The following is a 26144-nucleotide window of genomic DNA, read 5'->3' as shown; positions in this document are numbered from 1 at the left end:
TGTAGCTTTCAGCCTTCCTTTTCCCAGAGACAGATGTTGAGTACAGCCAAAGCTATTAGGGAAGACAAACCAGGTTTCCATGGTTATGGGAGCCTGAGCTTCCCATTTCAGGAAAAATGCAATGCACGAACCACTCTTATGAAGAAGCAGAAACAAGGCCAGACTTACAGACAGCTGTGTACTACAGCTCCTTGGTGTTTTATATGCAGGCAACAGAAAAAGGGGAAAAAAAGCTTTTCTTGACAGCTTTGATATCAGTGGGCTTAGACAGCAGCAGTGCTTTATGTATGTTCCATTGCACTTGTGCTGTGACAGTATTAGCAGTATGGATGGGCAGAGCTGTGCTTCTGGCCTTTGCTCACCTGAGTGAGCCTCACTAACCTCTAAAGAGGGTCACTGCTGAAGGATGAGGTATTTAATATCAGAGAGAGCAAACTGCCAATTGATCTGAGCTGTCTGTCTCATATGTGAGGTGAAGAAGGTGCAGGCTGCTCTCTGTGGCATGAATAAAGAGGTTGGGCACAAAACCCCCAGGAAGGTGGAATTTGCAGGTGTGAATTTGCGAATCTGTCCCATTAAGTTAGAAGGTTTGTGCTGCAAAAATACACATGGTTTTCCCACTCCCCTCTTCCAAGCAAAGCATAAAGCACTTTCCTTCATGTTGTCCTGAAAGCAAAATGGTTTACGATCAAAAGCCCATGCTGCTTCAAACTGAAACACTGATGAGGCCAAGGATGCTGATACAATATAGAAGTGACTACTGCAGAGCTGCAGCAGATTTCTGAGGCTGTCACTCTCCAGGGCACAGAACATCACAGCCTCAATCCCACTTGAGGTGCTGGAATAGCATCACAACCATGTTAATTCCCAGGCAAGCATATTCTTTCAGAGCAGAATAAAACAGATTTCAGGCTTATTTTGGGAGTTCCAACCAGGGGATCAGTTGATCACCTTTCCTCACCCCTCTCTTATATTCCACTCTACAGCTACACAGTGGTTGCCTGTCTTGACATCGGCTATTTAAATCAGAGGTGCACAAGCTTAGCAAAACTATCCCTGGCAATCTAACTTCTCTGAACGCCTTGGAAATGTGGAAATCCTGTGCTGGCAAAGTTTGTCTGAGCAGCAGCCACCTGAGACTGAAGACCATCCCCTCACCAGGGTAGGGACCACGTACTCCATCAGCAATGGTCACTGCCCATGCACCCCTCCCAGCTTGTTTTACTCCCCAAAGCTACTCCCACTGCATAGTAGCACAGGGGTACTAGCAGTTAATGAATGCTGCGCAGAGACACTTGTCCAATACGGAACCAGATCAAGATAAGCTTATTACTTTTCCACAGACTGTGTCTGGCCCTGATCTGCAATTAACAAATCAATTAAAGTATTTTTTCCCTTCTGCAAAAAGCAAAGTTATCACCATCAATAATGATGTACCTTAATCCCCGGTACTTTCCAGAAGGGCACAGAACAAGTTTTAAGGGGAAAAAACTCAGAAGCATACAAGAATGATGAGGACAAATTTCTCCTATTTCTGGGCACCTTTGGCTGGTTTTGACCACTCGGGGATGACTTCACTTTCCAAAGAGTCATCTGTGGAGCACTAATTTATTTGGCAAAGGAGAGTCTATAGGGTGCAAAGGCATAAATGCACATACAATGCTAAGATAGTGTTCAGATCCACATTAAAACTTCTCTGAAGTGCCTAACTGGAAAATAGGCTTTCAAAGATCCATATTCTGCAGGACAAACAATAATATTGTAATTTCTTTGATCATACCCTACTGCTTATTGCAGCAGACCTAAGGAGTCTCATCATATTCAGACAAAAGTTTAACTGGAGCTCAGCACCTGCCATCAGGGTGTCTTAGGCAAATTTCTTGCTGAGGCAGACGTTTGAGACTACTTAAAATATATTTGCCTTAGCAAGGGTTATTCCCAAACAATTAGCACCACTCTCTTCAAGGCAGTACATTATTCATTAAGCTCCTCTAAGACATCTGAGAAGGATTCAAAATATATGCATACAAGACCTACAGGTATACAAACTCAGAGTAGCGATTTGGCCTGTTCTTTCTCTAGTTACCTCAAGAATGATTAGAAAGTCATTGCTAAAACTCTTGTTGGCCGAACACACCTAAGTGTGACTTGTGAGCTGCTCAGGTTGCACAGCCTTAAATGCATGTTTGGTGTTTTTTCAATTTGTCTAGCCTACCATTACCTGCAATAACTTGTGTGCCGCTAAATCTCATCTGCTTGACCTTCTCATCCTCAAATCCCTGCAATAAAAAATAAAAAGCGCAGTAATTTTTGCCCCTTGCAGCCACACCTTGAGCCTTCTCTGCATTCAAACCCAAGTCATTTTAACAACAACTCTCTGGAAACTGTTCAGCACACTCAAACGCATCTGCTGCAATTTCTTCTTAGGCAAAGATAGAGAAGGAAAGCCACATGCAGAGGCCTTTGAGCGCTGCTGCTCTGCGAGGGACTGCAGATTCTCACTAAAAGGAAGTGTCCCTTCTCCCACTGATTACAACTCTTAACTCAGGTTTTGGTCTGTAATTTTCAAGACCCTCTGAAATATCCAAAGGGCTCTGGTTCTCCCTAAACAAGCCAAGCTGTTCCCACACCTTGATAAAGCCCAAGTTGGGAAGAAACTCTCTTGGACAGAATGGAATACCAAATATCTGTGTCCTCATCCCACTATGCATCCTAGCTATCACCTGGCATGCTAGCAAGTAGGATGGCCTACAAATGAGTGAAGGTGGGGGTTATCAGGCTTGTTTCCTCAAATGACCGCAAAGACTGCAAGGAGAGAACCATCTATCAGATCTAGAGAAAATCTATCGGCTACTTCCCAACATAATCCTTCCTTGATATATGCTAATAAGCAGCAGTTCAAAATAAATCAATAAAGCCAAGTAACCAACAGTGGAAGGGATTTCTTGGTGACAGAAACATCCATTAATAACTTGTTGGTAGAACTTCAGAAAAGGCCTGGCCAATGTATAAATAGCTATATGTAGTGTCTCCTATTCAAAAATAAGCACAAGGATGCTAGCTAAGCATCCTTGGCGAAGCAAGGCAAGCTAATCTGTAATGCTGGGCCCAATGGTTGGGAGTGCCGGTATGCTCTTTTCTGTTGTTCACATGGGGCAGGAGATTAGAGTCAGTCCCCATATGGTTAAACAGCTTTGCAGAAGTAGTGCTGACACAGGGCAAAAGAGCAATGGAAGCAGGACTCCACTGTACCACAGCACGTATCAGAGCTGGCACTTCCCCTACTGCTCTGCACAGCAACCACAGTTTGTCTCACCAGGACTTCAGACCTGTGAGGAGACAAGCTCTCCACAGCATGGCCCTGGATCCAGCTCTCACCCAACTGAGAGCTGGACAATTCCAGAAGAGAGCAAGCATTGCAGTATCCATTTAAACACACCAACCAGGTACTCCCACAAGCAATAGGATGCTGCCACAGAGAAATACACTTCTAGAGCAGCTAAGTACAGACTACTGCTTCACAACATTCTGGGCTGGGCAAATGCAGGCACAAACCTGAGGAAAATAAATGAAATTACACCAGCTTTGGGACCATGTCATATCTATGACTAGCTCTGCAGCAGCAGGACCATCCTGAAGCTCTGCACTGACTCAGTTAGCTCACTTTGTAGCCCAGGATAACCCTGCTTGTTTTCGTCTGTCCCTATGGAGCAAGGACCACTACCCACACTCAGTGAAGCGTGCTTTGCTTTTAAGATATCACCACAAGCATCCAGGTCTTAAACTAATACTCCATGGTCCTGCCAACCTACCAAGCAACAGTTTGTGCAGGAAATATACTATGATAACATTCTCATATCCACCCTGATCTTCTGACTAGTTTCCAGGCCAAACTGAACACTCAGTCAGGTTTTCTGGACTTCTACGAGAAACAGCCTGTCACCTTGGTGCAATGCCTGCAGATAACCAACCAGCAGGACAGATTTACACAAACTAAACAAATCACTTATTCTGGCATACATTGCTTTTGAAGAATGTACACACAATAAAACGGGCCTTATCTTGAGCCTATTTCTTCAACTGTTGAGAAGTATCTTCCCATTTGTTTGTTGCATTTCAATACTATCTGAGCAGAGATTAGACAGCAACTGATATTGTTAACATGTTAACATTACACATAGATCTTTGAGAAATGTCCACCTCCCATACAGAGCAATCAACCATGAGCCACTGAACAACTAAGAGTGAGGAGTTTGAATTCAGAGTAAAAGCAAAAACCAAAACCGGCCAGGTCTATCTATTATTTTCTGAATGGAGGAAGTCTAGGCTTTCCAACAAATTACTAAACTGTTACGCTTCATAAAAACTGGGGGACCAGGAAAGCTGTATTATCTTCTCAGAGTATATTCTTATATGTGTAGGCTACAGAAATAATCACTATATTTTGATATAGCCTTTTCCATAACAGCACTATCACCTACATATAGATACTTCTGTATGCTTCCATTTCTATTAATTTCTTGGGACTCAAGGTCCTAACTACTGAAAAACACACCCTCAAGAACACCTCCAAATCACTGAGCAGCTCACACCCATCTCCAGCAAAAATACACATTTAAGTCTGCATTATGTAACTGTTCCCCTGTACTCCCTGATTTTCCAGCAGGTAACTTGTGAAGCTGCAATTCAAAGACTGGCTTTGAAGACTGGGTTATGCCTCTGAGAACATAGCCTCCATGCTCACTACCCTAAAGGCATCACTCCATCCTCAGAACACTCTTCTGTGTCAGTGTTACTCCTTCAGGAAGGCTGACTGTTGGAGGCAGTCGAAAGCTTTGCAGGTAGGGAACTGAACTCTGATTTATAAGGACCACAGAACTTCTGTGAGGACAGTCAGAATACTGGCATGTGGAAGAAGAAAGTGGACATCCTAGAGACCTAGCTTTGCCATAACTCTGCATAAAATCTTCATTTAAGACTAAGAACTGCATCCTCTAATCTCTCAATATACAAACAGAGATATTTACCTACCTGTGTCAATAGCAGAAAACATTCCACTTCCTTAAAGCCCCTAAATCCCAGGAACTCTAAGCGGTAGAAGTAAGCATAAATACTGCGCTGACTTCTTGCTATTCTCAACTGAGCTTCCTACTGTTTCTTTATGCCAAAGGGGGGCAACAATATCACCCTCACTCAGCAAGAAATCATCTGCTTATGAACCAGGTCCACAGATGCTTACTCAACAAGTCCCCAGGCTTCCTTCATTATCACCATTGAGAATTCCCCCCACCCTATTATGAAAGAAACTCCTCTGCATTTTTCAACTCTTAGTCTCACCAGGGTAACTGCAGTGAAGGGCCAAGTAAGATCATTCTGTCATGTTTAATTAACCCAAAATAGTAAAAAAAAATATTTTTTAACAAATTCAGCTGCTTTTCCCTACTAACACACTGCTTCAAACTTGAGGCTCATACCCCCATTCCATGATTGAAGGAAAGTCCCTGGAGAACTACATCTTCCACGTTGCAATAGAGTCTCACAATGTCTTTCATTAAGGGTATGAATTTTCTGACATTCCAGCTCAGAGTATTGTGTATTTTATTGCTAACTGTGCTAGGATGAGAGTTATCCTAGCACTCTGGAGGGTGACCTTGAGCAAGTTCCTTCTACTCTGTACCTCATTTTCCTCTGTAACACCAATAGAGCTTTTGGCTTCCTTTCTGTAGCAGTGACACTCATGAACACAAGGAGCTATGCAATAACTTAACACTGTACGTTACAAAGGCTGGTGTTTCACCATGCAGACGAAATTGACAGGAGGAAAGAATGGAATCCAGCTGCCAGACTCAGCTCTAGAAGCCATGTGTCATTAAGGGAAATACTGAAGTCAGTGAGAATGAAGCTTTGGGGTTCTTCCGCAATACTTTAAATGTCATCATGTCACCTGAACATCCTTGAGATGTTAAGCTAGTTTTGAACAGAAATATCAAAACAAAGATATTAAATATTGCTGAACTGACTTCTTCCTAGTCTCACAAATTTCCCATTCCATTTTTGCTTAGACTGGGCAAAATCTAATATTGAAACACTTGAATTTCCTAGGCGACGGCTCTTTTAAAAGTTATTCAAGTCTTTATCAGGCCTGAAAGGCTTCATCTTTGCCAATATTTCTAACTAGCTGCTGAGACAGTTGCTGAATATACAAGGTGAACTGTATTACCCCAAAAGCACTCTAACACTGTGAGGAGCTGACACTGCTTGTTCCTGGCTGGGCTTTGCAAAAGAACAAAATGGAACACTTAAGAAAAGGGTTTTTGTTTCCTGAGGCTCTCCCCTGTATTGGTGACAAGGCTACATTATTCAAATAGGCAGTGTCAGGCACAGAGCACTGCGGGCATCTTCAGTTGCACCAGCAGCATAAATATAAATGCATGAGACCAAAATGTTGACTTGAGATGTGCCAGCTCTATTGACTGGCACGGGTAGGTGTGCCAGAACAACATGATAGCACAAGTCAAAGGGAACATGACAGGCAAACACAGGAAAAGCACCACTGACACAGATGCTTATTGACTTGGGTCCCTTGTTCCTCAATGGTGGATGCACATGTTTAAGCAGGTATCTCTAACCAGCGGTGCGTCCTTGGCAGGGTGCGGTGAGATTGACTCATTGATCCCTCTGAAACATTCACAGATGTGTCCAGCACCCACAAATCCAAGACAACTAGTACCCGAGAAACCTCAAATATTAAAGAAACACAACTCTCCTAAACCCTGTCGTTCAAAATTCCCAATTCCCTTTCCTCATAAAAAGGTGATTAAAACCAGCCAATTGTCAGAGGTACACATATCTACACGCAGGCCTGAGTCTTTTCCTCCAGGAAGAGCCATAAGAAAAAGAAAGGAAACAATTACACAAAGAATAATATTGTTTGAAACCATTTCTCCGTGTTGCCTTTTCTATTGCCGCTAATATTTGTCTTTGAAGATCTTTTTCTGCATGAAAAATGAGATTTACCATGCATGGAAACTTTACAGATTATTATTCCAAATCCACTACACTATTTTAGACTTAATAAAATAAGGTTACTGTAATAAATCTATAAACCATCTCCAGATTTTAAATTAAGAGTCAGATTATATGTGAGATTCATAACATTTTCATAGCTCTATAAAGATTATCTATTTTTAAAAAGTATTAAATAAGTTTTAAGTTATGTTTTAACTAAGTCACTTGTACTGGAGGATTTAGATCCTATCTGTATGTATCAATCAGGCCTTATCAGTAGGAAAAATATTAGGGTTATCTGTTGGACAGAAGTTCAGTGTATCCTGCAAAACAGTGCAAACAAATGAACAAGTCCTTCAGTCATAGCTAATAGAAACAGCACATATGCACTATAAAATGTGAAGATGGCAGTGACGCACACTGGAATTCGGTCACATGCACTTGTAACTTCATTTACCATTCAAGGTAAATTTCATCTGCTGGGTCTCACAGCAAACCAACTATAAAGCAGATATGGGATTGCAATCTTCTGCCATCCTAACGAATACAAGCTTGTAAAACAGGTATTGGAGTTGGCAGCACAGGAGGAAAAAAGATGTTATGAAATGACAGATGATCAGCAATTGTAACAAAAGAAACAATTACTTGGACTGCTACTTCAGTCCCTTCATTCCTGTAAGGATGCCCCTGGGGGATACAGCACACTCATAGGAAGAGTTCTCAGACTGCTAGTTTTTCCAGTGCCTTCTGCATATTCATCTTTACCAGACACAAGATTAGGGCCTTTCTCTAAGACACAGGAGGGACATTACCATATCATACCCACATCAGACTACTGCCTAAACAACAGCTAACAGGAAAAAAAAAAAAACAAACCCACAACCAAACCACAGAACAAGACATGTTACATTCGCAATCACCTGGAAGTGGGAAAAAAAATGCCAAACAAACAAAAATCAAACAACAGAACTGAGGTTTCCTAATATCCTTGTATATCCTGACAAGCAGATCTTATGTGCTGTCATCCTTCTACAATTTTTGACCACCATTTAGGATGCTGCAGCATTAAATGCATGCCTCCAGGCCTGACACTATGCTCTTGCCTTCTGTTACTAAACACTGCTGCTTTATTTGTTGCTGAAGTGCTGAAAAACTATTAGGATACATGATCCAAATAATAAGTGGTAAACTTTAATTTTGCTAGTCATGATGACAGCTGGCATTGGATGGATCTCTCCAGTTAAACTCATGCGAGATATTTCAGAGAGCACCTTTGAGCTCTGAACTTCAGAAAAAGGAAGAGGGAAATCTAATGGCACCCTACTAGGCTACAGGTAAACAGATGCTTTAGTAGTAAAATTACCTAAACACTTTTGGATTAGTGGAAGAAAACCGGGCTGCGTTACCTTACCCATCTCTATACCATTCAGCAGACAGAGGGCTTAAAAGGGATTTCAAGACATGGAAAGACAGAGGTAGGATTTAACCCAGGAATCCTGCTGCTCTGTACCATCCAGTTCATTATCACCAACAAGACCTCCATCTAAAGCCCCATGCTCTCTGGCCAACACCACAACAAGATCTGAATCCAACCACTCCCAAATTGCAAACGCTACTCAAGCAATGTCTAGCAACGTCTCAGACCAGTTCCTAATACAACTCCTACCTGAGGTAACAAAGACATGCCTCAACCCTGGAGTGTACACACAAATACATACATCCAGGCACCAGCCAACCTCCCATTTAACAAAGTGCAGAGCCATACTAATATACAGTCCCCAGTAACTCCGTTAATCAAAGATTTTTGTAGCTGTTCTCTCACTGTGGTGCACAGGCATTAAGGGGCTGAACCCAGGCGATTTACAAGCTGGTGTCTTAGGCCTGGCACGTCTATGTGAAACTCTGGCTTCCATCCCCACATAATTTTGCCAGGAAGGGCTGAACTAAGCACCAAGGGGTTTCTTTTCCAGAGGAGTGGGAGCTGATTTATTGCCTCATGTAGCTGTAACTAGCCCGTCCAGGAACAGAACTGATGGTCCAATAGGTCTTTCATTAAAAAAAAAAGGATCCAACTCCAGACTCATCCAGCTTTGTCTTACATCAAGGGAGTTCATGCTCTGCTATTTCGAGATTGCTCTTTCATCATCTAAGGTCATAATTAGAGACAATCTGATTTTTCATTTTCCCCTAAAGGAGGTACATGAGCTTTTCAGTTCATTAGACTTAGGGCATTCAGAAGCCATTGGCCGATAGCCACCTTGGTCACTATTTCTGGTACCCTGCAGCATCTCTATAAATATACATAGTTCATAGCTATTGCTGACAGATGGGGCTATTCTGGGACATGGGGTGAAAATTATGTAGTTCACAAAACAAGACAGCACAATCTGGCTTGAGTGATGCCTTTTTGGTAAAGCTGCAAGACAATCCATCCAGGTGAGGCCAGATCAGCCATCTTCATGGAACTAAGCAATTTCACATCGCCTGGCAAAGCATTTAAGCCAGTAAACACTGGCAAATGTATGGGCAAAACATTTGCAGCTGGCATCTTATGCGCAGAAATACAGAAATACACTGTAACACTTGCAACTTCAGGACCAGTTCTGTTGAACTGCCCTGGGACACAGCATGCAAAAATACAAATTTTTAAGTTTTAAATGAAACATTACTGTTTGTTCTGCTGAAAATGTTCATTGTTCTAGAATTTTTCCCTCACAAAGGAAAGAATTTCAAACCAATTTCAAACTAAAACATGTTACTTATGACTGAAATAAAGTATTTTTTAAAATAAGAATACACAGGCTTTCCTGACTTCGTTCACTGTTTCTTGTTTACAAAGGAAACTAAAATGGAAAGCTGGAAACAGCCATATTTTCCCCATCAATTTAACCTCTATGCTTCAACAGATAGAACAGCTATAAGGTTGATTTGGGAAAAAAATACAAGAAGTAAAAAAAATATTAAAGCTTTACAGCCCATATGTACCTCCACCTGGAAAGGCCTTAAAAGCATTCCATGAAATCCACAGTCCCCCAGATATCAGTAAGAGTTGACTGCTGTGATACCTCCTTACACAAACAGCATACAGTAAAACCGTTCCGCTGAAAAACATGTCTCTAATCTCAGTTGTGTTTTTCATAATGCCACAGGTATTGATGGACTCTCACAGATCCAAGGCAGGACTCATCAGTAAGTGCAGAGTCCAGGAAGCCCAAATGCTTATAGAAATATTGTGTTCAATACAATTCAGCACAGAGACTTCAGGAAATGGGATTTTCTACCAAACAAGAAACCTGATTTTAGGCAGCTCCCTTGCAAGCAGGAGGGAAAAGAGGAGAATGCTTACTTCAGTGTTCCTGACAGGCAGGAGAAAGCCCAGAAGTGTCATATATTATCCTTTGCTAGACAACTGACTTCCCCTAAGGCTGAACAGAAGCCCTGACACTAACAGGAGGGACTGCACAGAGGCAGGGAAACTGCAGAAGGCAAAGCCTTCACACATCTGAGGAGCCAGGGAGAAAAGCAAAGCACTAAATACACCTTATGGATGCCACAGCCAGGCTTCAAGCTAAAGTCCAGCTTCAAGTGTTGATATGAAAGTACAGGGGAGGGACAGAAGTGGGACATGTCCACATACACTGCCCTTCCCAATATTCTCCAAGCCCACCACAGCCACCTTCAAGATAAGATGGAAAACTGCATTCAGGACATGTTCTGTCTGGTTTGGATGACAAATTGCTGTGCAGCTTCCAGGTAATAAACATGACTTCAGCAGGACAGGAGCAGTAAAGCAGCTGTACACCAGCCTTTGAGATTATCGAGTATAAACTCAAGCTCCACATGAGCATAAAATCATTTCAGTGGTGGCGAGCCAGCTTTAATGATGCTGAGATTCAGTGAGACTATTCTGGACTTACTGCTCCAAAAAAAACTTAAATACAAAAAAAAAGAGAAAAAAAAAAGGACCTGCCTGTGTTTTCCTATGTATAGCAGTATGTCTATGACAGGCCATCAATCCAAAAATTCATACCATTTGACTGACTTGCAAAGCACAGAGCATTCTTGCACTAGAACATCTCCATACATGCAAAGCTCAGCAGCCGCCTCAATACCTCGTTCTCAGTTTCACAGATAGCAGCATATGAAGCTAAATTCTGCATTCGGTTCTGCTGTCGTCAACATTAGGGTGGTGCCACAGAAGGGACCATTTAAATAAAACCAGTATTTCTTACTATGAATAATTCAGATTTTAAGCACATTCTGTTCTTTGTCTCTGTATACTGCCTGTGGCTGCCTTCTTGCATTGCTCCAATAGGTAAGGGTTATCCTCACTATTTCTGGGAACCTTCTAATCAAAGCAGGTGGAAAATTCAACCCCAGCTTCTTTAAAAACACAACAAAACGAACAAAAAAACCAAACCACACAACAAAACACAAACAAAAAACCCAACAAAAAAAAACAAAACCACACAAAACAACCCCAACCAAACCCCACAAACCAAAACCACAAACAACACACAGAAAACTTTCTATTCCTGGATGTGGATGTAGGCTTTTTTTTTGGGGGGGGGGGTGGGGAACACTATAAATACAGTTTAGATGGTAATATGTGATAAGATGCATTTCACTAAGAGATGAATCTTACAAATAAAACTGGCAGGTAATTTTAAATATCTGGTACTATGTTCAGCAGTAACAGCACAGATATGTCTCAGCACAGAGCCACTTGTTCTAAGTGTAAATGAGACATTTTTAAGATGAGGTGGATATGCTGACTTTGGAAGATAGTATATAGCAATATTAATAGAAATTGATAACACAAAAGCGTCAAAGCTATATAATTTGTACCAATAAACTGCCTTCAAAGTGGTAGGAAAAAAGTAAAAGGTAAATAAGCCATAACTATGCATTATTTTAACATCCCCTCAAACCAATGTAAAATTACTTCTTCAAAACTTTATTACTTCTTTAGTTAGCAATTAAGGTCTAAAGGCATTTAAATAGGTATTACACCATGTAATCAGTATTACTTCTATTGTGTTTTCAGTTAGGTAGGCATTAGAGATCTGGCCTTTGTCTACTGACCAATGATGAATTTACCTACACAAGTTCAAATCCAGAGTAGCTCCACAGACTTCATTCAAAATCTTGACTACAACAGGAGATTCAGGACAGTAATTTTTAAACTTCTCTGCTGATTTTTCCCTCACTTCTCATATGTTCTCATATGGCAACAAAATGGCTACAATTTGCAGTATGTAATTTCTCTTCTAGGGAACACAGAGGGGAGTAAAATGTTTGAAAAATAACAGATGACTTCATCAATGCAATTATTTGATAATGGCGCTGGTTAACAGGCAATCTCAGAATACCAGGAGCACTTGTCAATACTAAAGAAGAATATGAACTTAAGGGTAGAAAAACATCTCAGATTCAGCCTTGAAGGAGATAAAATAAGCTGGAAATATCACAGAAAGCAGATCTTGCTGAGGAAGTTTATTCTACTTAATAATCCCAGTTATGCTGCAATGGCTTGTCACTATCAAATTAGGAAATCCAAGTCTTTTTATGTACAATTTTTTTTTTTTCCATATACTAGGAGGTGCTGGATTTTACATTTCTTCCTCATTTTGTCGGTATTACTGCTGTTTCTCTCTTCCTTACAGTATGTTGGAGCCACTAGCATTCATAAGACTGAATTTGGGCTTATTCTAAATTAGCAGTGAAATGGATACTTTTGCAGCAGAGCAGGCAAAGTGTGTGCAAAGATTCTCAAATAAATACACTTTTCCCTAGAAAAAGTTTCAGAAAACTAAGTTGAATCTTGAAATAATAACACTTATGATGAAACAGTAATTTTGAATATCTGGATCATTTCAGCTGTATATATTTGTTTCTTACCGTTCTAATGCCATTGGTGCAAGTTATTCTTAACTGAAGGTCAGACAAGTTTTACACTCACTAAAGTTCTCCCCCAAAGTACACATTCAGAACTGCACATCAGTAAAGGATGAAGCTCTGAGAGCTGTCCTTCAAGGCAGAAGTTTATTTCACTGCTGAATTTCATGCAAGTTTGATCTTTCAAACTGCACAGCTACCTGTAAACTCCCCACACACACACTCCAAGAAAACACAACCAAATTCGATCCAGAACATTTGGATGCTGCTCTTCAATACTGCAAGTAATGATAAACACTCAGATATGGGAAGGGGTAAAGACGAGTATGCGAATAGGAAGAAGCAGGATATAGATTTCAAAACCAGATTTAGAGTTCAAGATTCTCAGTAGGATCATGTCAGAGATTGATGTTAGCTGGAAGAGACCTCAAGGTCTCTAGTCCAACATTTGCTTGAGTAGGGACTGTCACAGCACTTGAGCATGCCCATCCTACCAATAACCCTTGGCTGGCTGAACCTGGAAAGAAAAAATAAAATCAGTGATAGCACTTCATGTTGGAATATGGATAGCATAAGAAACTTAATGACCAGATAGGCTTCAATCTTCCTGAAGAGACCCTCTTGCTTGACAGCCTCTTGGAAAGTGTTTCTGCATTAATAATACATTCTCAGTGACTGTAAAGTAATGCAATTTTCCCTGATTATACCGATAAAACATTCAGCACTTCTGGCTTTTCTTCATAATTCCTCCTAGTAGCTATGTTCAGTAAATTAACCTTACCTATTGAAGGCTGATGGCAGACAAAGCCAGTCTAAACCAGCTTGTCTAAACCACAAACAGAGTGGTGAAACTCAAGAAGCAGCAGCACAGCTCACACACACACACAGAAAAGTTTTCAGAATTAGAAATGCTATTCCATACTTTTCTGATTTCTTGCTTTGCAAATGCTATTAAAAATAGCAAGTACAACGCCTTACTTCTGAAAGTACGCATCCTGATGAATACACAGCCCTCCCTCAGCCACGTGGCTCAAGGCACGCCGCAGTATTGCTCCTGCACTCTATTGAGCGGCCATCATCTCAGGCCACAAGATCTCTGCTGAAACATGACGACACCATAAATAGTTTAATTCAATCTGAAGAAAAAAGCCATAGCTTTTAATGTGTATCCTGCATAAGTATCAAATCATAAGGTTCATCCAAACCTTATGATGGGAGAGAAAACTCAATGAATTACCATGACAATTTGCAGTCCTATTGAGTAAAAAATCGCTTCAGAAAAGCAGGGATATAGGAGCTATATGAAAAGGAAACGTCCTTGTATCACTGACAGGAAAATAGTAAACTCTTTCTTCAATCATTTTAGTATAACAGCCTTATTAAAATCTTTATACTTTGAGTGAAAGCATTAGTTATTATGCCTACCAGGAATATTTTTCATTGTCAAATTGCCTTTTACCATGCTAATAAACACCAAGATTTGCATGCAAAAATTAGTCATGTTATCTCATTTATAGGTCAAAAGACAGAGACAAATATAGTTTCTGCAATTCTCCCTAAATAACTAGGTTTTGCATATCAAGTTTTATGTCACATTAGAAATTAATGTAATCCAGACAGGATTTGAATAGCTGAGTAGATAAGAAAGGGGAAGATAAAAGCAGATAAAAAAAATCTTGTGGTAAAATAAGCCTTTTGAAAAAAGCTACTTAAAAATCAAGTTCCTTTTTTTTTAAGGACCCTGGACCCTAAATGAACTAAGGATGACACAGCTGTATGCAGGTCATTACTCAAGGTACTCACAAATTATGCTTACAACCCCTATATATATAAATGGTATGTCAGAGCAACTTAATGCTTTAAAAAAAACATTTTAAATAACTCCAGCATTTCATTCAGGGTAAATGCAACTTCTACAGCTCCCACATAACTTGTGGAAATAGAGTGGAGGATTTTGACTGCTTCTTGGGCATTTTAGTAATAGCCAGATGACTAAGTCCTCCTCCCATTTTCATAGCATTTCAGCCTATTACTAGGGTCCTCTTCCTCCTAACATTGTGGGTTTGTAGGTACGAAGGAATATGAGCATGGTCACTTATATTTCCCTCCTCATTATGAGGCCCATTAGAGCACAGATAATTACAGGGCCACCGTGTCTACTTTCCTGTGCATCACATAGGCTTGGGTCATCCTCTTATCCAGAACCTGCAGATGACTAACAGCAATATTTCAGCAGCAACCTACTGATGGCTAGTGAAGGTATCAGACCACTGGATGCTCTTCTAGGTAGCAGCACATAATCAAGGTTTGCTCATTTGCTAGCCCCACACATCAGGTGCTAAAACTGTGTTATGCATGCAAGACATTATTTTACAAACACATTCATTAATTTGTGTTGCTATTCTGTCCTCACACCCCTCTCTCCATCTTTTGAATTCAGGCTGGCAAACATGGACATTTGCTGAAGTACTGTGCAAAATTGAGAACAACAGATATCTTCCCCATCATCACCCTGACCTTCAAAATAATGTTTTGTGTTGCCAGACACATGAAGGGACAAGGCCACCGGCAGATGACACCAGAAGTTTATTTCCAATAAGAACTGGGAGGATGCAATTCTGCCATGAGGTATTATTTAGCTTCCTAAGCAGAGTGGCTATTTCCAAACTTTTTGCAGTCAGGTCAGAGGAGTACATGTTACGTGTGGAGCCTGCCAGCCAATGGGTGAGTTATTATAATTGAGGGACTAGGTCTGTGCCAATAAGCACCAGTGATGCAGGAGGGGCAAGACACAGATGTCTAAATACCTTGCTGGTCCCTTAAACCTCACATCTGGGTGCACAAACAGTCAAATTAACTCACTTCGTCGCGATAAATAAATCCCACCCCAGTCATAAACTGCAGCAATTCATGACACACACACACACAGAGGTTTGTGCAAAGGTATGTTAGTTCTTTGAGTCATATGCAACTGTATAGGTGGAATTATTCATGACTGAAATAAAAGGTGAACAGTTAACAGGATTTGGCCTCTGGGACAGCTGGACTCCAAAGAGACATGATCACCCAGACCTAGGACTGCTCTTCTGGGCTGAACCCAGAGCTCATCAGTCGGGGAAGGGGAGCTGTAGCTGTCCCACACACCTCCAGATCACACCTGACACCTCTCCTGTGCGTGCATGAGTGCAAAGGCACATAGGGGCAGGAAAGGCAAACCAGGTAGGAAAGGCAAACTAGGCAGGGCCATTTTTACAAACACCATGAAGATACCCTGGCACACTGCATGGGAATTACCCAACATGCCTTGTTCTTGCACTGTTGCCCTGTACCGTCAAGTAATTTTAGACAGAAGTACTGAGGTGGGAAACATCTCCTGGAGATTTTCACTGTTCAGCAGACTCCTAAAACACTAATGTAGCAAGAAAATGGAAGACTAGAAGTTCAAGGTGCTGACATACACAGCTGCACACAAGCCACTGCTGTGCCTGATGCTCAGTATTGAGGTGGAGCGGTGGGACACAGGTTTGTATTTGCCTCTAAGACTGCATCTCACTTGCTACCCTTTCTCACCTTGTCCACAAAGTCCATCTGCAATTGTAACATTCATCGGCTCTTGTTGGGTTTTGATCACAAGCTGTTCAAGGTGAAGATTCTGTCCTTTACAGGTATAACACACAGACAGCTGCGTAGAGAAAGCTGGCCCACAATGGCTTCAAAGCAGCCCTGCTGGAGAGAGATGGACCAAACCACCCTGCCTATTGACATATCCACAAGACAGCAAGATGCAAAGAGCTCAGACCTGTTTGCCAGTCCCAAGAAGGGCATCTCTGTGCCCTAGGTAAACTACAGTTATCCTTCTGTTGTTTTAACAGCCTGAACATTGCATGTCTATGAACAGCAGCATTGTGGGTTTTTTCTGCAAAAGGAAAAAGCCTGTTACCAGCCTTTGTGACTGGAAAGAGAACATGACTCAGATTGCACTACTGTGGTAGCATCTGCCTGGGACAGTCACTCTGCAGAGATGTCCTCTGCAGAGATCTCCTCAAAGCCCTACCACTTTGGAACTCTCCATCAGAAGAGCGCTGGAAGGCCAGATGCCCTGGCTTCTACTACACAGCCTTCTGAGCATATGGAGGCTGTTCCTGAGGAAAGATCCACTGCATGGAGGCTGTCTCTCTAACCTGAGACTACCGTCCAACAGGGCAGAACCGTGGCTCTGAGGACTGACAAGAGTACCTCCAGAACTCAGTGGGGTGGCCAACAATGTGCTTTCACTTTGCTGTTCCAGTAGATGAGCTGACAAGTCCTTCTATATTTCTTAACATGCTAACAGCATGCATCCCATGCTGACCACAGTTTACCCCACACCCAGGCAGCAAAACCTCGCCAGGGCCACTAGTGCCCAGCACTGGCCTGAACAAGAGAGCAACAAGGGCCCTCGCAGAAGGGCCCAGAGGGCAGCATACGACTTGCCCCCATGCAACATTGACACATAACACCCCCAGTCTCTATCACAGACAAGATAAAAGTAGTAATGTGTCTTTTCTCCCAGTCTCTAATGCCAAAAAGGCAGTAAAGTCTTTACTCTGGCAGTCTTTATTGCCAGAAAGGGATTCCCCTGTGTCTTCAAGACTACAGAAGAGGGTATAACATGTTCAGAGGAAGGGAGCCCCCCCTGTAGCAAGGCTAGCCTGTGGTCCTTTTCTCCATCCAGAAGTCCAGGAATAGTTCCATACTGTGCAGCTTGACTCTTGCGTGGCTGATTTGTTTTTCAGCATCGGAGACGGAACATCATCATGTGATATTCCTTCCCCTGCTAAGCATCTTTCTGACTGTGAAGAATCTGGCAAATGACCAAGTATTCTTTAACCTCCACATTAACTATTGTTAGCTTTGGCAAAGCCCACCTCCTGGGATGCCTGGCATGGTATTGCTTACTGCTGCAGCCTACAGGAACTGCTGTAGTGGCGAGATTCAGAGAACAGGGATCAGGTAGCAGATGCAAAACAGAGTCCTCACCCACAGTGCCCTCACTTCTTCTATTGCTTAATGTGCTTTGAGAGCAACTACAACTTCTAAGCTTCCCACTGTTGGAAAAGGTTTAGAGACAGTGAATGTGCAGAAAAGAATAAAAGCAAGAAGCTGTAAGTTAGCTGAGGCCAAATGTTACTTTTAGACCATCAACATGTGTTAGTAGCATTGCAGATCCATAGTGCTCTACATTTATCTCCTCTCAGCTCCTAGAAGATAGAGATGTTGATCTCTAGCCAGGTTTGACTTCTGGAAGGTGGCTGAACCACCATTTCCTCCACAGCAAACTCCAGAACCAGCTCACTTGCACTCTTACTGCAACAGTCCTAACAGCCAAATCCTGCAACTCACTGCACAAAAACTAGGATATGGCCTCCCCTCATTCTCATGAATAAGTCCAGCCAGTGCAATCAGTTACGGCTGTCCTGAGCAGCACCGGAGATGGGTCTTTAGCCTTTTTTTTAGATTACTGCAGGCTTTGCAAAGCATCAGCACCAGGCACGTTCAGACAACCAAGTTGTCCTGGGATGGCAAATCCTAGGCAGAAACATCCACGGCAGTCACCAGAGACAGCTGAATTCAGGAACCAGAAGGTAGGTTTTCTTAAACAGACTTTATGTTGCTTAATATAGCACACACTGTTCTCCAGTATCTGCACAATGCTGAGTTTGAAACGTTCTAAGATTTGCACTGAGGAAGACTAGAGGGGTGAGAGAAGGGCTGCCGGAGGAAGCATCTAAAAAGAAGGGATGACTTCAGAGAAACACTGTATACAAGCAGCAACCTCGTAACACTGGACTTGCAACTGTATTACCTTACTAGGGACTCATTTACATGTTATTTTTGTTACTAACCAGGCCTCTGCATTACAAGTCCACCTAGGATTAGCCACAAAAGCTGAAGATGTGAAGGATTTAAGCTGGCTCCTACCTTCCCTCTGAGGAGACATCGTGCATTGTGCCTCACTATACATGGAGGCAAAATTTGTTAGATCTGTGCACCACAGGCCTCATGTCACTCAAACACTAAAGGAGTTTCAAGAATTATTTTAGTGCCAAACCAACTGGATCCCTGCCGTGAGCAGACGACTTCTGCCTGCTCATTTTCCCATTGAGAGGCCAAAGTTGCTTGTGTATTTCCTTTATCTCTACTTTGACCTGTCCCATTCTGATGCCTTGATTTCTGCTGGGTTTGCTCTAAACAAACCTTTTTTTCTGCATAGACAGAGGAAACCCAGAGAGTATTTGTTCCCCATCTTTACCCCATCAAGGAAAATCTCTAGTAAGAGCAAACTGGGTTTGGTTGTTTTTTTAGCAAACAAAATCAGAGTAGAGACTTTTGGGGTTGTCTTGCACTCTGATAATCCTAACACCAAAGCCAAGAGCCTGTGAACATGGACTGCTGTGGAGCCCATCTTGTAACTAATAAACCCAAGTACCAATAGCCTAACAGGATATCTTGTTCAGCTGCTCAGTGCATACTCAGTCAGTGGCTGCATCGTAACAGTTGCTGTCTGCACAAGATAGGAACCCCTTCTCAGGTGCTGCTTTTGCCACCAGCTAGGCGGACACTTTGTTTTATTGCAGATGTTACCTTTCTGCTGCCTGCACAACACCTCCAGCTACATGAGCTCCATCAGAAGTTCCACAGAGAGTCTTTTTCCTTCTTGTCTAGTGCATGACAAGGCACATCCTATGTTATACTAAAGTCATAATCTGTTTCACATCAAGACACGTACCAGTAAGACATTCAAAAAGGTAAAGGTGTCCCATCTTAGGTTAACAGTGAAAACAGGGTGTATAGCCAAAAAAATAAAATTCAAGGGTAACTTCACTGCTGCAAGCTTTTAGTCTAAGTCAAGTCTTTGCAGAAACACTTTTTTAAAAGAGATACTTACCTGTCCTCAAGCCCTGGCAATTCTATTGGTCACTTCCCACAAGAAACTGTACTTCATAGGACATACTGCCTCTGTATGATTGAAATAGCTTCCTTCCTTAATCAGCATATAACCAGATATTCCCACACAGGAGAACTATAGCCCTGATTGACAAGATAGTTACAAAAATAAACCTGAGGTTTAAATATAGCTTGCTCGGCTCCCTGGAAGGTATGTAGTATTGTGTTATACAAGTCTACCATCATTTTCCTTGAATTAAGATAGTCCATATTCTCCTACTGCCTTCATCTCTATCAATTAAACAGCTATCAGATTTGTGTTCTACAGGAGAGCTGACACTTAGGGTTACGTGGGAATGGCAACTAGCCTTTCCTCTGCGTGAACTGACTTACCATCCATATTTCATTGGCCATTAACATGCACAGATTTTGAGTTCATGTACCAGTTGAATGTGTGATGTCTGATGCAGTTGTAGAGGTAGACAGGTAAATAGATGTGCAGGACTACATAAGTACGTATGGAAACAAAGTATATATGCCAAACACGAAGGGATGTATTTGGGTGAGGTACATGTCTCTTTGTATGCAAACACACGAGCTAGGCGGGCAATATTATATGATTTTCTCTTTCTAGGGTGGAAATACTCATTGCATTTCTCCCAATCTATTAGGATGTTCTGATGTGTTAAATATGCAATGTAATGAGGGCAGAGCTCTGTAGCCCTGTTGTTCTTGTTTTGGAAAAGAAATTATGTATTTTTAAAAAAAAACATTCCAGTCATGAAATGCTTTTCATCTCTTACAAACCTCCCCATTGCTGACTAAAAAACATTGGACAGAGCTCATATGCATTATGCAAATCCTTAGCATTAAGAAAACAAATCACCAACTAACATCTGTCTCACCCTAAAGGAAAATAAATATTTTTTTTTATAAAAAGAAACAAACCTAAGTCCAAACCCAAACCCACCCTTCCTTCCCCACGCTCCACCACGCAGCTGACTGAATGCCCGTGCTGGAGAGGGCAGGGAAGCGCCTCCCCGAGCCCGCTTCCCCGCCGGTGCTGCAATGTACCCACCACAGCGGCGCGGCTCGGCTGCTCCCGGCCCCGTGCCGCGCACCCAGCCCGGCCACTGCGGTGCTGCCGCCGCCGCACCCCCCCTCCCCCCGCGCACCCCGACCCACCTTTCCCTTCCATCGCGGAGCTTTGCGAGCGCCGGGGCGCCGGGAAGTTGCCGGAAGACGCGCTCCCTCCTTAGCCGAAAGCCCCGAGAGCCCGGCGGGCAGAGCCGGCCGCCGCTGCCTGCTCCGCGCTGGGGGACCGCGCCGTCACAGCCTCGGAGCTGCAAGCAAGCAAGCACCGGGGGGGTAGGGCGTGAGCCGCCGAGCCCCCCAGCCCCGCCGCGGGGAGCAGCGGCGCGGGGCGCGGAGCGGGGGAAGCCGTTACCTGGCGCCGGCGGGAGCTGTCCCTGGCGGAGCGGTGCTGCGGGGGCGAGTGGCTCCGCGGCCCGCCGCGCTGCCTGGCACCGCCCGCATGCGCGCCCCGCCCGCGCCACGCCCCCGCGGCCCGCACCGCTGCACCGCCGGGCCCCCCGGCTGCGGGCTCCGCGGGCGCGGAGGAGGAGCCGGCAGGCGGCTGGACCGGCCCCGGCCCCTCCACACAGCAACACGGGCACCGGCACCCGCTGGTTCCCTGCGGGAGTGCTGCCGGAGCGCTCCCCGCCGAGCCGGGCGCGCAAGTCCTCCCCCGGGTACACGGAGATGGCATCTGTGCGCCGCAGCACCGAACACCGCCCGGCTGCTGCATGAGCACCGGCTGGCTTCTGTAGGTGACGGGCGCATCGCACATGGTCTGGCGGGAACCCCCAGGCCCAACACAACACTCAGACTGCTGGGGTCAGAGGGATCGCTCCACTACCAAGTCTCCCTGTATCACGTAGACCAAACTGAGCCCACACCACCTGCAGACATGGAGCGGATCTTTCAAGAGATGCCCAGTCTCAGGTTCAGGCCTTCTCCGGAGGTGTTGTTTTAAGAATAATTATGCTGATTCATAAAACATCCACCTTGCAGCTAGTTTGTGCTTCTCTGCTTTTGCATTGAGCTGCTGGATTTTGTTCTAACTGCTTAATAAAATAAGCAGTCCCCTGCTAATGAGAAGTTAATAAAACATTCATACTGTGATCAAGTCATTTCTTCGGGGAACATAGATTGAGGTCCTTAAGTTTGTCCCTTTAAGGAAGTTTCTCTACACTGGGATTGCTCCTAAAGCTCTTAAATTTTTCCAGATTTTTCAACTTCAGTATGGTGGGACTGGTAAAATCCCATCATAAGCATTCTGTGCTTACTTTTATGATTTGTGGTACTCAAAAAGCAGCTCAAGGCATTCACTGTACTGCAAGCTGCACGTGTAGAGGATAGATGGCTCCAGCACTCGGTAAATTTCTAAATACAGGAACAGTAATTCTCGCCCACTGTTTCTTTATACATCCTCATGTTTGTATTCACCTTCTCACCTACAGCCCAGTATTGGCAAAACAGACAGTGGTTATACATGCTTTTTTTTCCCTCATGTTCCTCAGTCTGAGCTACTGTAACCCATCCTGCCTACAGGCTTCCCCATCCCAAAGCAGTACCCTGAATGTGGTTATGGAAGTGAACATTGTGCACATGATCCCACCTTAGTACATGGTCCAGGCGGTTCTGAACAAAACCTGCTCCAGTCTCAGTTACCACCCCACAAGCTGGCAGAGCAATGAAGTTAGAGATGGCGTATTAATCCAAGACTATGTCCCTGAAAAACAAATAGGAACAGCCCAGCTAGATGAAGACCCACCATGTAAAATTAATATATTAAGTGGCTGCTACCCATTTACTAAGTCCTATGTTACCATTAATAACATTAGTGGTTTTTTTTTTATTTCAGGACTGAATATTCAGGTTTGTAGGTGAGCTTTGAGTCAAAATGCACTGTGGTAAAACAGATTTCATGATTTGACTAGAAGGTCAAAGTAAATTTCTATTGTTCCTTCAGTTTCTTTCATTCACTGATGGGATCCCATTTCCCCATTGCTATGCCTTCACCCACCATCAATGCCAAACTGACCAGACTACACAGAAAGCCCACTTCTGTGCTTTTTCTGAAAAGCACCAGAACAGTAACTCTTTCAAGGTCTATTAGTCCTTGTTAATGCTCTAAAATGCTATCAGAATATACAAAGTGCTCAATAACTCCTTATCTTGTTCTTTTAAAACTTCTGGACTCATGTTCTCAACTCCCACAGGTTAAAACAGGCAAACTCTCAGAGGACATAAAGTTCCTGGCATTCAAAGTTCAAGAACAACTTTCAACAAGATGAAGTGAAGGCAGAGATACACCGTCAGGTATACCTGTGAAGGTACAGATGCACTAGTTCCCAAGAACAATCTGAGGCGCCATTTGTAATACCAGGCATTGGACCAAGGAACCAAGAAATTCTTTTCAAAGCTGTGCACTCCCTGAAAAGCTAATAGGCATCAATAATTCAACTTCACAGAAAAACCTGGGGAACAGGTCCTAGCTGCAGGCACCAGGCTGAGCTCCACTGCCATGGGCAGACTTGAAGACCAAGTTTCCCAAACATAGGAAATACATTTTTCGAATGTCCTGAAAGGTACAGCCATAACATGTTCCCCTTTAGCAAAGGTAAGTAGCTTTCTTTTAGGGTTTCCTTTCTTTATGGAGGCTGTCTCAATGGAGAGGGACATGAATGAGGAATTCAGGGGACTTGCCCTTGGGAACAAAACAAAAGAAACTTTTCTGTTAACTTTTGCTTTGCTTTTGAGCTCTAAAGCATTTCTTCCTTTGGGGTAATAGCAGGCAGGAGCATCATTCAAGTAAAACATCCAAACCCACCAATCCACACATTCATTTTCAATCACAGCTTAAAAGATCTCTGCATTACATCCAAGATATCACTATTTCCCTTCCAGATCCTGAAACCAGCAGAAGCCCTTAAGATACATGTTCTTAAAATAAGAAGTCTTGAAGGCTTGGAGAAAGCAGCCCCTACCTATGCAGAACAGAGATGAAGCACCTTCAAGGCTTCTCTCCTCAATACAAAGAAGTAAAATTAAGGGAACAAAACCGTCGGCTATTTCCCCTCCCTTACCATTTACAGGTCACTTTTCAAAATGCCTATCAATAGAAAGGAATACAATATTCCCTGTGCTCTACTCTAGGTTTCAACTGTGCATCTGCATTAGTGTCAAGCAAGCTGGACTAACTTGAGATGGATCACTGTCTCTCCCCTAGCCCCTCAGGAAAGTCGTATCTGTGTCTACTGTGGCTTTGCAAGTAACAAGCATCATATGAGGACACACACATTAATGGCATCTCAGTAATGCATCAAGATATTCTCCAAACCACAGTGAGACAAAGCATTGTGGCACTCAGGAGATGCAGATGTGCTGAAGCTGAACTCCTTCCCATGCACACCTTTTGGGCCAAAGTAGGAGAGATTCTGAAGCACCACTCGCCTGTACCAACGTCCACAGGGTTGCCATGGGTGCTTTCTCAACTTGTCAGCTGTTTTCCTTGCATGTTCAAGCTTTGGGAGTAAGCTGGAATCACGGTACAAATAAGAAGGTGGCTCAGTCTAAGCACAACCACCCTGTGCAGACCCTCCTCTTCATACTGCTTCAGTGTGTCCTTGGCTCCTGTCATGGCAAGAAGGTAACTAAGCAAGGGAAAGACAGGGTTATTCACCCTTAATGTTAGCACTGAGTGATTTCTGTAGGGCTGCCAACAGCCAGTCTTCTTCAGGGCCATCTGCACTGTTGTGTGATTAGCAGGGCATCCACTACCGAAGACTTGACCACCCCACCAGACCAATTGAGTTCAGGAACAGCAGAGCCTAGAGCTACTCCTCTCCCCAGCAGTGACAGGACAGTGGTTATAGAGGTAAGGCTTCTAGTTGGCAGAGAAGAGCTCAACATGTACAGACGAGAGGGTGCAGCAAGGACTTAGCTTGGCTGCTCTCACATGATGCTCCAGAGCTGAAAATACTGCCCAGGCCTCCATCTCCTGAAAAATCTGCTGCTCCCCCCATAGATGGTGGATGCTGGTCAGAGCCCACTGCCTGCTGCAATTGATGCAGCTCACAGACCTGGTAAAGCAAAGTGGCCATTTTGGCATTGCTGCAGACAGTAAACCCACATGATGATCATACATGGTTTCCCAGCTGCTGCTGCTCCTACCCATCTGCTACCCTGGCACAGTGCCTCCTTCTCCAGAGAGAACCTCCATTCACAAGGGCAGAGGCACCAGTCAGCCTACGAGGTCGTGCACACACATGCTGCCATGTCTGCATGGGGCACTTCTGCAAGAGGCTGGATGTGCCAGGAAGGAGCAGATCACTAATGGTGGGATTTCATCTGCTCAGGGCCAGTTTCTGGTGATGACCATCCAAAATGGCAGAAAACCCAGGCACAGAGACATGATCTCAAGCGCTAGGGGACCTAGTTTCTGTACCAAGCTCTGCACAAAACTGGCCACAAGCCATCTTCAGTTCTTCACTTTGATTTCAAGGGAGTGTGAATACAGGTGCTAATATCTCAGCCTGCTTCCACACTGCCCAGAAGCCAACTTCAGCACCCAAATCAGACTTCCCAGCTGGAGACAGAACTGCTTTCACTGCAGGTGATGGGAAGGCACTTGTCCTACCCAGAGCTAAAGACAATGAAGCTTAATCAAAAAGCAGCTGCACTGAGTTCTAGCCAAAGGGGAGGAATAGCTACTGATCTTGATGTTCAGTGTGGGTCTAACCTTCAAAACAGTGCACTCCTTGAAATCAACTGCAATGGGGAGGCAGGACTGTCCTGGGTTCAGCACTCAGGACAAGGACTCAACCAAGTGCTACTGGAAGTCCTTTTTTGGACTCTGAAGCATCTATTACCAAAAGCCAATGGGCATCATTAAGTGCCACAATTAGCCAGCAGAACAGATTCCTTTAGGACAGAAAGCAAAACAGCTCTGTCCTACATCATGCTAAGATGTCCTCGTGCCATGAGCTGTGCTCAAATAAGTGCGAGCCAAAGCAGCAGGTTCCAAGAAAATAGGCCATGACACAGCAGCAGAAAGGACCTCTAATACTACTGAAAAAGTAAAGAGTGCAGTGGGGGGGGAGAGAAGGGAAGTAAACAGAGACTAGAAGGTTATAATAGTATAGGTAAAATACAAAGAAAATTCTACAAGCTTGTCCTACCCAGTCAGCCAGCCTGGATGAGTAAAACAGATGGACATCTAGTCTACCACCATGCAGATGATGTAC

The 26144-nt window shown here is 43.5% G+C and overlaps 1 protein-coding gene across 1 annotated transcript in view; it reads right to left on the bottom strand.

Annotated features, from left to right (window-relative positions):
* The window catches only part of FGF12 (fibroblast growth factor 12), a 229483-nt gene extending 208088 nt beyond the window's left edge, over positions 1-21395 (bottom strand). Inside the window, exons 1-2 of the mRNA XM_057427430.1 lie at positions 21281-21395; positions 21019-21176 (exon numbers count right to left, since the gene is read on the bottom strand). Coding sequence (XP_057283413.1) covers positions 21019-21031 — 13 coding nt within the window. The 5' untranslated portion in view covers positions 21032-21176; positions 21281-21395. The remainder of the gene's footprint in view (positions 1-21018; positions 21177-21280) is intronic.
* Between the last annotated feature and the right edge of the window lie 4749 nt (positions 21396-26144).

The sequence above is a fragment of the Pezoporus wallicus genome, unplaced genomic scaffold (genome assembly GCF_028554395.1).
Source record: "Pezoporus wallicus isolate ANWC-B61680 ecotype Strahan unplaced genomic scaffold, APGP_CSIRO_Pwel_v1 scaffold_7107, whole genome shotgun sequence".
In the NCBI taxonomy this organism is placed as follows: domain Eukaryota; kingdom Metazoa; phylum Chordata; class Aves; order Psittaciformes; family Psittacidae; genus Pezoporus; species Pezoporus wallicus.
This window is presented reverse-complemented; position numbering and strand designations above follow the sequence as displayed.